The 12,756-nt window shown below is 33.9% G+C and overlaps 1 protein-coding gene across 1 annotated transcript; it reads right to left on the bottom strand.

Moving 5' to 3' along the window:
• Positions 1 to 1,378: 1,378 nt before the first annotated feature.
• LOC126810321 (probable U3 small nucleolar RNA-associated protein 11) lies at positions 1,379 to 12,155 on the bottom strand. Its single transcript, XM_050535321.2, has 8 exons — positions 11,986 to 12,155; positions 10,281 to 10,342; positions 10,040 to 10,142; positions 8,162 to 8,278; positions 6,179 to 6,272; positions 4,135 to 4,265; positions 2,065 to 2,175; positions 1,379 to 1,514 (listed from the first exon to the last, which is right to left on the bottom strand). The coding sequence occupies exons 1-8, from the start codon at positions 12,043 to 12,045 to the stop codon at positions 1,428 to 1,430; spliced, it is 765 nt and encodes a 254-aa protein (XP_050391278.1). The 5' UTR covers positions 12,046 to 12,155; the 3' UTR covers positions 1,379 to 1,427.
• Between the last annotated feature and the right edge of the window lie 601 nt (positions 12,156 to 12,756).

Here is a 12,756-nt window from a genome sequence, read left to right as displayed (position 1 = left end):
CCAGACCCTCCGCCCTGCACCACTGAAAAGGGGGAACCATGTTCTGGGCCAACACAAGGAGCGAACCCGAGCCACCGTGGTTTGCGAGTCAATGCCTTACTCGCTAAGCCACCGCGAGTACCTTAAATCCTAAAACACAGTATAACAATCAGTACAGCGTCGTATTAAAACATTTTAAATCTAACAAAATCAAACAAACTGTTAAAACCCATCAAATTGACATTACACATGCCTTCTTTAAATCAGACTTGGTAATACAAACTAATCTGACAGAACTGTCACCCTTTGCCACGCTTTACGGCTCTGCATACTATTTTCCATTTGTACTAATTCCGATATCTTTCTTTTTTTATCCATATATTATGTAGAACTCAATTATTTATTTCATGAATAGTAAACCTTACTTCTTTCTTCACTATTTCGATCAGATTTAAACACGGGTCATATGTCGTTATTTATAGTTCAATATTTCGTTTTACTTGTCTTCACTCATCTAGAGGATGACATCAAAAGTATAAAATACGAAACGAAATGTAGGTCTGTATTTTAATTAGATTGTTAGTACTCCAAATTGGTAAGGAAAAGGTTGAGTCTCTTTAGACTCACCGCTAATTTTGGATTGCCGTGATCTAGAAACAATACCCAAATATTCAGATATTATCGTGAGTCCTCCTTATTAAATATGCTTATTTTAGACTGTCAGAAACATGAATTTGGGAACAATTATTTTAGACTGTCAGAAACATGAATTTGGGAACAATTATTTTGAACTGTCAGACGATTGGGCAGGCAGGAAGTATAGTATACATGTATTATAAAGTACAAACGACCAGGATAGCACTATAACCCATGTTCCTGAAGCAACGACTGCGAGTTTTACATCTAGACGTTGCTTGTTTACTTCAAAATTCCCGAACTTATAGCTATGTTATCTACAGACACGTGAGCAGTAGCGTCCACTCAGAGGTTGTGACATCGCAACCTCCACGGAAACCTTGAATGAACATTGAACTTTGCAACTCGATTATCACAGGTAGATATTTTAGCTTGAAAGCACGAGACTTGGTATTCGCGACGATCGAGAAATCTGATAGGCTCACAAGCTGGGCTTGTACCCAATCGAAATTATTGCCAAAATATGCAGGGTATTACTTGAAGGCCTTAATAAGATGTACTAGTTAAAGCGAGATCAAGCCTTCTATTGAAGACGACTATAACCTGGACAGTGGAACTTCAAGCCAATGCATGGTTCAAATGTTTACAGGAATTTAGTACCTCACCCAAACCTTCCCTGTCCATGAGCTTGAATTATGCCATATCTTTCAGTTATCACTACTAACTTATGTCCAAGATGTTCAAAAAACATTTACTCCTTGACATATTTATTACTGTTTATTTATACTATTTACAATGTATATACAAATAGACTATTTTTTCCGATGAAAACACCATCTATACTGGGGTGCTTGATCTTTGGAACCATCTGTAACTTTTTTTCTTTTAGCTGTCTTATCCTTCAAAATATAAAATAAACATCATATCACTGTAACCCAGGTATTATTTAATATTGTGTATTTAGCATTCATTCAATATCAACACTTTGTTTGAAAATTCGTAAAAATAATTTAAAATCACCAAAATTAAATTGTCAGCTTTAAACTGAACACAACTACAAATTAGATGATTTGGGGGAGATTTTAAATGATTTATACGAATTATCAAACACAGTTTTGATATTAAATGAATGTTAAAGAAATTAATACTAAATACACAAGAGTAAATAAAACCCGGATTACAGTATAATACAAAATGAAAGAGCATATTATTCTGAATATCTTCTTCAACCACAAAGACCGCTAGTTATACATGTGGAAAGGCTTACAATACTAGTAAATGCATGTCTATTATGTATCTTCACAACTGAAGACACATCCTGTCTCTAAGAATTATCATCTGTATAATAATAGTATCTTTCAAAATTTGACAAATTAAGCCTCTTCAACAGAAGAAGGTAAGTTTAAATAGCTGCTGTATATACTGGATAGAGGATATAAATAATCTTACCAATAAATGACGACTAGTTTCCATCTTTTGTGAAATGATGTTCAGTTCCTTTTCTCTTTCAATTCTTTTCGACAATTCTTTATATTGTTGTTCCTTTTTTGCTGACATTTTCTTAAAAAAACAAGTGAAAATTAAATACAAAAATATTTTGTCAATCAACTCTGAAATGTAATATAATTCAGAAATATCTTTACTGGGATGATTTAGTTTTCTGGGGTTAAAAATATGAACTTCAGGTAATATTCATGGATAAATTTAATATGGCAAAATGTTTTTCCGGCCTCCCAACTGACTGTGCCATGAAATACTCACCATGGTTGAAAGACTTTCACAGTGAATGTCATAATGTCACACATTATTTCAATGAATTCTAACAATATTATAATATGCCTCACTCCAATGGCTATGTTTACGCTATTGATTTATAAACATTTTGTGTCAACTGTAATATTGCCTTTATCTATGATACTGCCACATTTTATTGTATTTTTATTGTTGAATAATTAAAATTAAATCTGATAAAATGCAAATATTTGGCTTGTTAAATTCTAACGTCTTAATTTTTTTTTGTACAACCAGCGAAATGTGTCATAAGATAAAACTCAGCAACCATGAAATAGGCGATAACTAAAATTTCTTCAAAGACTCAAATGCATCTCTGCTAATGGATTTTTGTTATCTGACTAAAAGTAATTTATCTTAAGCAAGAAAGAAAACTGGGGTTTAAAATCCACTCAACAAAAGGTCATTCCATTTGTTTTTTTATAAATGCATATGCACAGAAGTAATGAGCAGTTGGAGAAAACTGGACAATCCAGGGAAAACCTGTAAGGTTAGGCAAGCGATCCTACTATTTTTGGGGGATCGAAACCATGACACTTGCATCAATGACAGACTTTCTGATCCGATGAGTACATGTCAGGCCCCTCGTCAACACAACAATTAAACATTTTGTGTAATTTAGATCTTAGTTTCAAAATTTACCCCCAGGCCATCCATTACAAGTTTAAGGCCATAGTATAAATCAATATTAATCCATAGAGCTACCACCAAACTAATTAAGTTGATAAGTTGTCTAACTAGAGAATTCTACTGATTACTTAATGACAGACATGTAAAACTAATTATAAGCTTGTTAACATGTCCTGACAACAACATCTGAGGTACCTCATTTAAAATCAATAAATAATGACCCAACTAAATTGATCAAAATAAAGTCATTGGTAAGAAAATGAGGTTTTAACATTACAGTAGATTTTAATCTGGATGTACATTATTGTCACTTGTGTTCGACCAAAATTTCTTGTGAATGCTCTACTTACTACAGTTTTTATCACATTGTTATTGACAGGGATTGTGTATGTGGTGGCGAGAAAGAAGAACTCTACTAAATAATTTTTTGACTGCAAGTTTCCGAGAGATCACCCAATTATTTAATTTTTCATATACATTTTTACTTTTATAAAAGTCTTAAAAGCCTTAGAATAGTGTTTACAATAAACTTGTTAAAACAAAACTTGTCTGTGGGATTCCACAATAAATTATACATCATAGCTTTAATAATTAAAGTTTACACAAATTATAAATACTGGCATTCAAATCAAATGAGATAAAGTCATGTAAGATATAGCGATCTAGAGATCTTTTTTTTATCTCCATTAGAGACAAAATAATCTCAGGTTTTTTGGGCTGGTGTAGTTTTATCTTCCCTGATTTAAAACAACAAAACTCAATAATTATTTGTTTCATCAGTATCAGAGTGAAATATCTTCCGATATCTACCAATAAATTAAGAACTAAAATGTGCCACAGACAAAAGACAAACTGAGACATAAAAATAACACTAATCTTTCAACAAATACTGACAGACAAGCTATTATTTAATATAATATTGATCATAGATCTTTAGACCAGATAAATAGTCTCATATGGTTATCAAGGAATTTTGAAGTGAAAAAATATTTTCAAGTCTTCTTCTGCAATATTATTTTAGTTCAATAGTCTATATATATATTTAAAATATGAACTAAAGATTATATTATAGATTAAAGAATATTAACTTTCACCTACCGATAAAGTTTTATCATCCATTGTTTTAGATAGATCTTGTTTCGCTAGCATATCAAATGTAGGTCTATTGTAAACTCGATCCATCAAAGAAGGGTGGGTATTAAAATGCTTTGCTGCATCAAAATTTTTGGCTGCAATGAAAATCAGGTTATTTGAAATGTTTGCAAGATGTATATTATAATCATAGTGTATAATAATTTTAATAATTGTTCAATACTTGTAGTTGGTAGACTTTATCATTTGAACATACCATATTTTACCACCCACAGCAACTAAATCGTCCGGGCAGTCAACAAGTGTTGTCGCATATGTTTACTTTTGTCAGTAATGAAACATTTATAATACACTAAAATCTGATTAAGAGTAACAACTCAATTAAGTAATTATCAGAAAATCATTAGAATTTGTTTGGCCCATTTAATATCATGGATTTAGCTGTTCAAGTTATGACCGTAAAATCTGTGTATCAATCTAAAGCCAATCAAAACATTTATATATAGGTCTATAAATATAGAATCAATCAGATGATAACTATGGTCTCTAAAGCATCCACAAGATTTTTCAAAGTTATCATGGGCCATAACTCGGCATGACCTTAAACACTGTATAAATTTAAAGTCAATCGAATATTAACTTTAGCCTCTAGAGTGTCCACAAGCCATTGTGGACGCTGGACTGACCGATGGAAGGACGGGGCGACGACAATATCCAACCACATATCAATGTGGGCATATAAAAAAACAGGAAAATTCTTGAGGCAATTCACATCAGAAGAAACCAGCCAGAATTCAACCAGGATATTGGAGTATACCTAGTTGATTTTAGGAACTGTTAACTAGTTTATTCTCAGTGCAGATTTTAGAAACTTACTGTTATTATTAAATATACATTATAGATACATTATGGGAGATTAGATAAAGAGCTAGCAGTTCTCACTCTAATAGTCAAAAACTGGATAATGTAAAGGAAATTTGATGAAAATTTCAGTCAAATTGATCCAATCTGAACCAAGATTTTATACGATTGAATTTTCGGCCTTACTAAAGTCGGTACGATAAAAAACATAGTCTCAATTATGCATTTTGTAATTAAATCTTGAATGGAAGTCGAACAGCAAATAAGAACCTAATCCAATAAACATCGCAGGCTAGCGATGACATCGAGAGTTGATTATGGTCTGGATAAGTTAATTAATGTCTAATTAAAAATTTAGATAAAATGTCAGACCTAAAGAAAGATCTGAAATAGGCAGATTTAGCTCTTGTATAATGTATGTTTAAGCCTTTATCAGTGACAGGACATTAAGGGCTTACATCAATTAATTGTTGTTTTAATATGAATTATAGATTTTCCTTCTTTTATAAGGGTATCCTATTAATTATAGTTTTCTTAGGTATAAGGTCTGACTGATGTTTAACACCATATCACTGGCTTCCGTTTTTTTAATTTGTTAATTGCTTATTGTTACCTATAACCTTCTGTAACATGTTTGATTGTATAACTGTGAGAGTGTCCTCAATGAAACGTTACACTTAATAAACCTAGTGAATGTTTTCCATAAAGCTGTCTGTTATTATATATCGCTTTCACTAAATGCCCTTTAAAGATATATTTTTATGTCATTTTACAGCGTAGTCGTTATGAACTTATTTTGAATAGTGATTACGTTTTCTTTAATTAAAATAAAAAATAAAAAAAATTGACAACAAATATTTGGATTGCAATAGTGTACATGTAAGCAGTATAGACAAAAGCCTGACAAATGTGCTTTGACATACAACCAATGCTATTATATAGCAGACGATGTCACATCAAACAGTGACAGTTTATGGGAATTCGGGACAACATTCTTTTAACCATCATTCATATGTAAGTCGGTGCAGAGTACAAGATTATTGTCTTACTTCTGTGGAAAAAGTATCAACCTATACTCTGAAAACCAAGGCATAAATATTAATATAAACTATGGTATATTAATATGAATTCTTTATTGCATAGCGCACACCAGTCTGTACACGATATATATATTAAATGGTTCACTTACCTTCTTTTTTACTATCAACAAATATAATGTGTTTATTTTTAGGTTTCACTTGACTTTCTATCACATGCAGAGAGGACTTCAGTTTTTCTATTTTCTGTTATAAAATTATAAAAGATAGGTTGCCAGGCAACGAAACATACACCCACAGCAGCAGAATCGTCCGAGGGGTTGACAAGGGTTGTCGCATATTTATTCCTTTGTAGGTAATTGGGGGCCTTTACAAGACAGTTCCATACAGATCAGATTATAAATTTTGTCGTTTGAGGGTTTACAAGGTTCTACAAACTGAAACAAGGGTCTCAACTCTGGAAGTATTTGTTGAAATTTGACAGGGTTTTTCGTTTTACTAATTTAAATAATGCATATAAATTTCATACAGATCACATGATCACCTTTGTCATTCAAACGTTCACAAGGTTCGCAAATCACCATAACTCTAGAAATTATTGACGGAAATTGCTGAAATTCATAAGACCTCTGTTTCACAAATTTAAATGATGCATATAAATTTCATACATATCGGATGATAACTTTCATCAATCGAGCATTAACAAGGTTTAACAAAATGAAACAAGGGCCATAACTCTAGAAGTAATTATTGTAAATTGCTGAAATTCAATAGGCTTCGTGGTTTCACTAATTTAAATAATGCATATAAATTTCACAAAGATCCAATGATAACTTTCGGTGTTGGAGCGTTCACAAGGTTCAATAAAGTGAAAAGAGCAATAATTCTAGACGTAATGAACGGAAATTGCTGAATTTCAATAGGATTGTTCTTATTACTAACTCAAATGGCACATATAAATTTCATACAGATCGGCAGTTAACTTTACAGGTTAGAACATTTACAAAGTGAAACAAGGGCCATAACTATAGAAGTAATAAACGGAAATTGCGGAAATTCAATAGGATTCTTCTCTTGACTAATTTAAATGACACATGTAAATTTTATACAGATCGGCAGAGCGTTAGAGCGTTCCCATGGCGCAACAAAGTGAAACAAGGGCCATAACTCTAGAAGTTATAGACGGAAATTGCTGAAATTTAATAGGCTTCCTCGTTTCACTAATTTAAATCATGCATATAAATTTCACAAAGATTGGGTTATAACTTTTGGTGTTAACAGTGTTCACAAGGTTCAATAAAGTGAAACAAGAGCCATAACTCTAGATGTAGTAAACGGGAATTGCTGAAATTCAATAGGCTTCCTCGTTTCACTAATTTAAATCATGCATATAAATTTTACAAAGATCGGATAATAACTTTTGGCGTTAGAGCGTTCAGAAGGTTCAATAAAGTGTAACAAGGACTATAACTCTAGATGTTGTAAACGGAAATTGCTGAAATTCAATAGGCCTCTTCTTTCACTAATTTAAATAATGCATATAAATGTCACAAAGATCGGATGTTAACTTTTGACATTAGAGCGTTCACAAGGTTCAACAAAGTGAAACAAGGGCCATAACTCTAGACGTAATAAACGGAAATTATTGAAATGAAATAGGCTTCTTCATCTCACTAATTTAAACAACATATATCAATTTTAAAACAATTGGATGATAACTTTTGGCGTTAGACCATTCACAAGAAATTGTGGACAATGGACGGACGGACGGACCGAGCGTCGGCAATATACGTCCACATTTTAATGTGGGCGTATAATCGTTCACAAGAAATTGTTGATGATGGACGGACAGACCGACCGACGGAGGCGACGGCAATATACGTCCACATTTGAATGTGGGCGTATAAAAAGGGTTTTTATCAATATATTTTTATGTTTTTCTCTTTTCATTAAATGTCAATATTTTTTGTAAAACTGACATTTCTATCTGCAATATATGCCCATATCAAATTTAGTTTTTTTTAAAAATCTTTGTTCATTTTGACATATTACAGAGATTCTGAAGATGATTTGTCATCTTTTGTTTTTGAAAGTGTAAGATTTAAAATAAGACTGCTGACTGTCCCATAAATCACCTTCATTTCAGCTGTTCTCATTAAATTCACATATCTAATGTCTTGTGATTCCATTATTTTAATTTGGTCATCTGTAAATTCTGGTTCATCTGTTTCTCGTGCCTGATGTTCTCCTTCCTAGATAATTAAAAAATATTCATTATAGCCAAGATGAAATCTATCTATATATATATTTGTGACTGTCTGTCTGTCTGTCTGTTCGGGGTTGGCGGCTACACTAGGTCTGCCCCGAGTCTGAAATTTGGGGTATAAGGGTAGCTCGGACCGGGGAGTAACATAGGCCAGGTGGCGTTAGTCTACAACTTCCGGTTTCGGAGTTATGACCCCGCGAGCGAAGCCGGTCTGTTCGGGGTTGGCGGCTACACTAGGTCTGCCCCGAGTCTGAAATTTGGGGTATAGGGGTTGCTCGGACCGGGGAGTAACATAGGCCAGGTAGCGTTAGTCTACAACTCCCGGTTTCGGAGTTATGACCCTCGAGCGAAGCCAGTCTGTTCGGGGTTGGCGGCTACACTAGGTCTGCCCCGAGTCTGAAATTTGGGGTATAGGGGTAGCTCGAACCGGGGAGTTACATAGGCCAGGTGGTGTTAGTCTACCACTTCCGGTTTCGGAGTTATGACCCCCGAGCGAAGTCTGTCTGTTCTGGGTTGGCGGCTACACTAGGTCTGCCGCGAGTCGGAAATTTGGGGTATAGGGGTAGCTCGGACCGGGGAGTAACATAGGCCAGGTGGCGTTAGTCTACCACTTCCGGTTTCGAAATTATGACCCCCGAGCGATGCCGGTCTGTTCGGGGTTGGCGACTACACTAGGTCTGCCCCGAGTCTGAAATTTGGGGTATAGGGGTAGGAAGTAACATAGGCCAGGTGGCGTTAGTCTACCACTTCCAGTTTCGGAGTTATGACCCATGAGCGAAGCCGGGTATCCTGCTAGTATGTCATATAAATAAAGATATATATATAAAAAAAAAAAACCTGCAAACAAAATCTTACGAAATAACAAACAAGTGGTTGCCACGCAAGATATGCCGAAATGTTGCAAGAGATGAACGGTGAACAGCGAAAATTAATTGGACTCATCCTCTCATTGTCCCATCATTGAGTTTTGATGTGCACTAAAACAAACTCATTCAAGATCTTTTGATTCTTAACATATTTGTTTAAGTTACATCGGAACGAGACCAAAATTGTAGACAACTTCATGTATATTCAACATTTTGTGTAAAAAGCAGGGGCTATAAATCTAGAAATGAAGTTTTGATGTGTACCAAATTCAAACTCATTCAAAAACTATTGATCCGTAACACATATTTTTAGATTCATCTGAATCTGACAAAACTTGTCACCTTTTGAGGGTCCACAAACTCTGTACATATTTAACATTTTACGTAAAAGGCAAGGGACATAACTCCAGAATAGAAAGTCCCATGCGTGCTAAAGTTGAACTCCTCCAAGATTTTTTGAACCTTCACATATGTTTGAAGTTTCATCTAAATTGGAAAAAAATTGTGGCCCTTCTCGGGACAGTTTCAGTCACGAAATTTGAAATCAACGGTGTAACGGTGACATATCTGTATGGTTTTTAAAATCAAATAAAAATTGTGACCTCTAGAGGGTCCACAAAAAAGCAATTTTAGGTACAAACAGGGGCCATAATCCATGAAGTTATAGTTGGATACATGCCAATATCATAAGGAACTGAGATCTTTGGGATAAAAACATATATTTTTTGTTTCGTTTAAATCAAGATAAAAATTGTATCCTCTAGAGTGCCCACAAACAAATGCGAACAGATGTTCAGACCGACAGGGGGAACGTCATAACATGATTTGCTTCTTTCCTGGATTTGACAAGGAAGAAGAATGTCCATACATGAATAACTAACCACTTTTTTTGTTTTAACCATATTAAAATAAAATTCATCTGGATTTCTGTTCTCTGCTTTTTTTCTTAAATATTTAATTGTGGCATCTTTTCTGTGCTGTTCCCTGGAAGAAAATCATATCAATAATTAATAACAAACATCTAAATTTAAATTTGGGTTACAGGTGTTCAATTTTTGTTGGTTTAAGTTTACTAATTGAATATACAAATGTACATGCATTTTTAAGTTATAATGAACATACTTAGCTCTCTTTTTGTAATCTTTCTTCTTTTCTAAGGGACCAAGCCATCTCCTTGATTCAAGCTAAAATGTAAAATGATGAAAAATATCTGATAATAAAGCAGAGTTCAGACAATAAACAGTGTCTCTAATAAGTTTTACCTTTACAAACTATTACTTAAAGGAGCTAAATCCCTATTATTTGGCACCTAGAAATTGACACAAAAGGGTGGCAACACATACCATAATGTAATTTGTATGTATATAAACTGATTTACATTCAATCGTTTCTGTTTTTATTGTAATTTCTAATCAGTTATGTTCGACAAAATACGCAAAGAGTCCAAATTAAATGGCAGTCTTCGGTATCTGGTTATTCCAGTCTACACTGGCAGTATTCTCTTGTGGGGTACATATGTTTAGCCTCGTTCATCAAGTCGCTAAATCACAAATAGTGCACGAACTAGAAAGCATTCTGGTTGCCAATTTAAATTTTAAAATTTTCATTTTGTCTTAAATACTGGATATCAGAAGCCCATCTTTTCACAGTAAGATAACAACATAAGCTATGATTTAAACTGACCACTAAGTCTTGTTTGCAATGTCGAAGATTGTGGATGATATCATAATTGAGTTAAAGCCTTGCCTCCTTTAACTTAAAGTAGCTAAGTCTCTAACTCAATATCATCCAAAATCTTCAACATTGAAAACACAAATTATTTATCAATTTAAATCAACATTGATGTTTTGTTCTTACCGGGAAAATATGGGCTTCTGATATCCAATATTTAAGACAAAATAAACATTTTACCATTGGTACAAGAATCGTGTACCATAATGCATTTCAGCGTCATTTGTAATAAGGGACTTGAAAAACGAGGCTAGGCATATTCCACAAGTCAAGTCAAACGGTGACGTCATATTGTTATCTGGAGAGCATGTGCAATAAATACTATCGGTGTAGACTGGAATAACCAGTCACTAGAGATTGCCATTCAATTGAGACTTCTGGCGTATTTCGCCTAACATAAATGATTAGAAATTACAGTGAAAACAGAAAAGATTGAATGTAAATCAGTTTATTTAGATTCATGATTCATATTACATTATTATATGCGTTGCAACCCATTTGTGTCAATTTCTAGGTTCCAAATATTAGCTCCTTTAAACATAGGAAGATTATTGTGCAAATGCTTTCGATAAATCAGCACTGCAAATCAGATTTCAAGTTTGATCAAGCAATGCAAGGTAGAACTGACAAGGACAGCTGTCTAGTCATTTGGATAGGACAAAAAACAGAGGTCCCATGTACACATTGGCACTCACCTTAAAGGACCCTTGGCAGTTGGAATTAGGGCAAAATTTCCCTCGTAGCACGCTGTATTGTGTATGCCCATCTTCATTAGCCCAATCGGTGCAGACGTCAGAACAGTAGGATAAGGATGTTAAATCCTTTCATTTCATTTCATTTAGGCCTATCATTGACATCAAGCAAGGTTGAAAGGGATTGGGAAACATTGCTACTAGGAACGGAGAAAAGGGAGAAGGGACTCGGTAGTAGCAAATAGCAATATTGTGCCTAAGCTACTTTCTTTAATTCTAGTTTCTACAGTAGCCTAATATAGGCTCATGTCTCTCAACACAAACTACGATTCTTCCACAATCATCCTGGGCCCCGGGTAACAAAGTTTACAAAGTAACTAAAATCAAAATACTTTCTAACTAACCTGACTCCTCTCTCTATGTTGTTTGCTTTTTGATTTACTAACTTTTTTCCAGGAAGACATCTTAAAATTAAAATTAAACAGTTATTTATTTTTATTTAGCCTACTATCTTATATTCTTTCACGTGTTTTGGTCTACGGTTTATTTGAACCACCGTTTGTAAAGAGTTTTGTTAAGGGAGATTATCCGAAATACAATCGGGATCAGACCACAGTTAAGTTTAGTCCTTTCTGCATTAAGATACATGGGTGGATTAGAACGTGATCTTAAGCACGACAATACACACCTGACCACAAATTTATTCTCAACTAGTTTTGTTTTAAAATTATACCAAATAAAGGAGAATGACCATACAGACAATGTTTTGTCGTTCTAGCCTGGTTATCACCCTTACTTTTCATATTTTAAAAACATCATTTTATTCACCGAAAATGAACAGTCATATTATAAGTCTGCTATGTTACAAAAATACAAAAATGGACTACAACAAAGTAACCCAATAAAATGAAATAGGCCCCATGGCAATTTGCATTCACAGTTTCACATTCATTATAATCTTAAAACTTATGAACGTGTTGAAATATCATTTAAATAATTTTTGTATTAAAAATAGGATTTTTGCGTGCATCTGAAAGTAACGGGCAAATTAAAAATTAAAGATTTACATCTTAAGAATCATGACCGCAAGTAGATGTACCACTGCGTGAGATGTACCTTTAAAAGTCAATACAGGAGAAGCGAGGGTCATGTAAAATAATTACGATATACAAAAT

This window comes from Patella vulgata, chromosome 2 (assembly GCF_932274485.2).
Source record: "Patella vulgata chromosome 2, xgPatVulg1.2, whole genome shotgun sequence".
Lineage (NCBI taxonomy): Eukaryota > Metazoa > Mollusca > Gastropoda > Patellidae > Patella > Patella vulgata.
The sequence above is the reverse complement of the archived record's forward strand: the minus strand, read 5'-3'. Positions and strand labels throughout refer to the sequence as shown.

Excerpts from the sequence above, each read along its gene's own strand:
- LOC126810321 (XM_050535321.2), bottom strand. The coding sequence starts at position 12,045 with ATGTCTTCCTGGAAAAAAGTTAGTAAATCAAAAAGCAAACAACATAGA. Across the intron at positions 8,279-10,039 it reads TGGTTAAAACAAAAAAAGTG|GAAGGAGAACATCAGGCACG; the intron begins GTTAGTTATTCA and ends TTAATTATCTAG. Across the intron at positions 6,273-8,161 it reads TGAGAACAGCTGAAATGAAG|AAAATAGAAAAACTGAAGTC; the intron begins GTGATTTATGGG and ends ATTTTATAACAG.